The sequence below is a fragment of the Myotis davidii genome, unplaced genomic scaffold, assembly GCF_000327345.1.
Source record: "Myotis davidii unplaced genomic scaffold, ASM32734v1 scaffold569, whole genome shotgun sequence".
Classification (NCBI taxonomy): Eukaryota; Metazoa; Chordata; class Mammalia; order Chiroptera; family Vespertilionidae; genus Myotis; species Myotis davidii.
In genome coordinates, this window is record NW_006299876.1 from 1102634 (window position 1) to 1106826 (window position 4193).

At 37.9% G+C, this 4193-nt stretch overlaps 1 protein-coding gene across 1 annotated transcript in view; it reads right to left on the bottom strand.

The window, feature by feature from the left end:
- The window catches only part of TENM1 (teneurin transmembrane protein 1), a 409966-nt gene that overhangs the window by 360063 nt on the left and 45710 nt on the right, over positions 1 to 4193 (bottom strand). The window contains exon 2 of the mRNA XM_006776037.2: positions 1556 to 1794. Coding sequence (XP_006776100.1) covers positions 1556 to 1794 — 239 coding nt within the window. The remainder of the gene's footprint in view (positions 1 to 1555; positions 1795 to 4193) is intronic.

Below are 4193 nucleotides of genomic sequence, written 5' to 3' on the forward strand. Positions count from 1 at the left end.
TACAAACTCATGCCCACAGGCACTACAGATGCACCAGGAGGGCATGCTCTGAGGGACAGTTTTCATATTACCCTTTTACTATATAGGATAGAGGTCTGGTGCATGGGTGTCCCAGATCAGGGTGGGGATCCCTGGCCAGCCTGGATGGGGGGTTGATGGCTGTTTGCAGCTGGTCACACCCCCTTCAGGGTGGGCATCCCCACTGGGGTGCCTGGCCAGTCTGGGTGAGGGGCTGAGGGCTGTGTTCAGGCTGGCGGGTGACTGGAGCTCCCCACCGCCTCTTTTTTTTTTTTTTTTTTTTTATTCTGGGATTTATTTGCCTTCTATAGCTGTCACTGGAGCTGAGAGCCGGCTCCAGCTCTGAGGCTGCAGCTAGCTGAAAGCAGGTATCTGGGTCTGTTTAGCTTCTATAATTGCAACATTGTTGCATCCAGAGCTCAGAGCTGGGCTGCGGCAGGCAGGGAATCTTGGCTTCCTCCATTACTGGAGCAAGGAAGCCTCATGTTTGCTTCAGCTGCGTGGCTGCCGGCTGCCATCCTTGTTGGCAGTTAATTTGCATATCCTGCTGATTAGCCAATGGAAAGCATAGCGGAGGTATGGTTAATTACCATGTTTGTCTATTATTAGATAGGATTATAGTTAAATCCAAATCACTTTTTGTCTACCTCTCAGAATCATATTCATTGTATCTTCCTGGGTCATTCTGCTTCAATTATGAAATCGGGTTAAACCTGAAAAGAAGTTATTAGTGACATACCTGGATAAAAGTTTTTTCCTACCATGATATTCTATTCATTCTAGGAATAGTGCTTCCACAAAATACATGTTTCTTAAGTTAATTTACATTTTAGACTGCAGAGCCACTGGAGCAAGGAAATTAATGTTCAGTCAAAACAAAATGCCATCTGGAAAAATCAATACCATTTTCTATCAAGTGAGGTTGACTTTAATCAGGGTGACTGAAGAACAATAATTATTTTTCTTAAAAGTAAAAAGTGTCTCACAACTGTTTTCCTCTTTACTTTGTCAAACATAGTAACCACAAAGATTTGCAGCCATTTACCTTGTAGAAATAAGAATACATTTTAAAGTCCCAGTTACAACTCTGAATTCTTGGAAAGAAATTATGCACTGGGTTTTCTGATAGCTTCCAAATAACTACTACTTTAATGAAATTGCTACCTGAAAATTCAGTAGCACTATTATTGTTTAACTATAATTTAAGAAGCTATCGTAGATTAGTCCTTATGACTTCTAATGAGGAAACCATAACAAACCTTTTAATTGAAAGGAAAATGGTTAACTACAGTAATTGCAATCAATAAGATTGTGTTAGTAGCATAAATATTTCTTCTCAAATAGCATTCCATACTCTCCTTACCAGTATTTAAGGTTTGAAAGTGTAAAAAAAACTAATTAGAAATCCATTCGTTATTTATAATACTAAGTCTAGATTCAAATTTGTAGGACCCAGAGATGAGAGAGAACCACCACCACCCAAGCAAAATAAGACTTTGATTAAGAAGAAAAGTGAGACATGGGAGAACGGGCTTACCAATCACGTAGGCCAGTAACAAGGCCAAAGTCACGGTGATTGCAGTGGCACTCAAGGCTGTACACTTCCAATTGCAGCACCTATAAGGTTTGTTAAAGGTAAAGGCAGGTCTGGAGAAGGTGCTTCGAGGAAGTGGCCTGGGAGGCGGCGAGTACACAGTATTGGATGTCAGAGGGTAGTTCTGACTGGTTGCACTGAAGATAGCAGAGGAACCAGATCCATGTTTAAACAGGAAGTGTCTGTGATAAGGAAACAAAAATTTGGGTTTTTAGCAATGCAGTTGCTACAAAAACAGAATCTCCACTAATTTCAAACCATCAGAGGAACTGGGAGGGGCTCAAATCAATTTTAATATACCTAAGATTTAGCTCCAAATTGCCCTTGGTGTCTCCCTCTTGTTTTCTGATTTTAGACCTTTAAGAAGAAGAAAGAGCCCTAACTGGGTTGGCTCAGTGGATAGAGCATCGGCTTGCGGACTGAAAGGTCCTAGGTTAGATTCCTGTCAAGGGCATGTACCGTGGTTGCTGGTACATCCCCAGTGGTGGGTGTGCAGGAGGCAGCTGATCGATGTTTCTCTCTCATCGATGTTTCTAACTCTCTGTCTCTCTGTAAAAAAATCAATAAAATATATTTTTAAAAAATAAGAAGAAGAAGAAAGAAATTCTCCATTCCCTGCCTTTCTGGCTAATGAATTTCTCACACTCTGAGCACTAATCTCCCACATTTGATGTTATTTTCTATACTGTTCTCTTTCATTAACTATGATACTCAAGAGGAGATTCAAAAACAGAAACATCATCAGGCATTTGGTAATTTGAATGGCCTAGAAACCAATATTTTATTTAGAGACTATCTTTCACAGGTATATTTTCATCCAATATTTTATTATAAAAATTGTCAAACATACAGATGTGAAAAATTTTTATATAATGAATAAACATACACTCACCAACTAGATTCTACAGTTAACATTGGACTCTACTCATTTTTTCAGATATTTACCGTTCTCTACATTCCTATTTTCTGTCTTTTTTAAAAAATATACTTTATTGATTTTTTACAGAGAGGAAGGGAGAGGGATAGAGAGTTAGAAACATCAATGAGAGAGAAACATCGATCAGCTGCCTCCTACACACCTCCTACTGGGATGTGCCCGCAACCAAGGTACATGCCCTTGACCGGAATCGAACCTGGGACCTTTCAGTCTGCAGGTTGACGCTCTAGCCACTGAGCCAAACCAGTTAGGGCTCTACATTCCTATTTTCATCTATATGTCAGTCCATCTTATATTCTAAGCATTTCAAAGTAAGTTGCATACATCAGTATACTCTTTTAATATATTTCAACTTGCATATTATCATCTAGAGTTTAATATTTTTATAGATTTTTAATATAGAATTTATACATGACAAGTGTAGCTTTTATAGATTTCACATATAAGTGATATCATATAGGATTTGTCTTTCTCTTTCTAATTTATCTCACTTAGCATAATGTCCTCAAGGTCCATTCATGAATTTGTAAAAACAGACAGTAGAATGGTTACTGGGGCTCAGGGTCAGGGAATAAGAGAGACGTTTAAGGGTACAAACTTGCAACTAGTAGATAATTAAGTCCTGGAGATCTGATGTACAGAACAGTGAACACAGACAAAATATTGTATTATAGACATCAAACTTATTAAGAGACTACATCTTAATTATTCTCATCACAAAAAAAGAAATAATTCTATGAAATAACTGAAGTGTTAGCTAACAATACAATGGCAATCACATTGGAATATGTAAATGTGTCAAATCAATGTGTTGTACACCTTAAACTTAGACAACATTATATGTAAATATATTTCAATTAAAATTATTCAGGATGAAATGCACAAATATTAAATGTACATTTACTGAGATTTGACAAATACAATAATCTGTGCAACCCAAATCCCTATCAAGAGACAGAACATTTCCGTTACCCAGGACATTTCCTCCTACCTTTTTAAGTAAATCCCTTTCATCATCCTCCAGGGGCAGCCACTATTTTCTTCCATGCATTATTTTGCCTGTCCTATAATTTCACTCTGTCTCATGTTTTAATTACTACAGGATAATTATTCACTGCTCATGACTATCGTAACATGGATATTTCATAAATAGTAGTACATGGAAGAAGTTGCCAAAAGCAAATAAGTGAAAGTATGTTTTTTGGGGGGAGGGGCACATACTTTCCACTTGTGGAGTGCTGTCATGAGCTGTGTTAACACTCTATCTCAGTCTTTAGTCATATGAAATAGGCTACATTATCCTCATTGCATGTTAAAGGAAATAGACGCCTAAAGAGGTTAAATGACTTCCCTAAATAAACCTAGCTAGTGAATGACAGTGAAAATAGGAACCCAGGTCATTCTGGCTCCAAACCCCTTACTCTTAATCACTCTACTGGGCCACTTGGGCAGTAAAATGCACTGCTAAAGCAAGCACATTGAAGTGCCACATGTTAATGTACTACAACATAAAACCTCTCCATTAGCAAAGAGCCAACATCACCTTGTACGTGTGCTATATGCCTCAAAGCATAAATCCTCAAGATGATTTAAAGACTGGTTTCTAACTTCCATTTTTAAAGAACAAAAGTATATATATATATA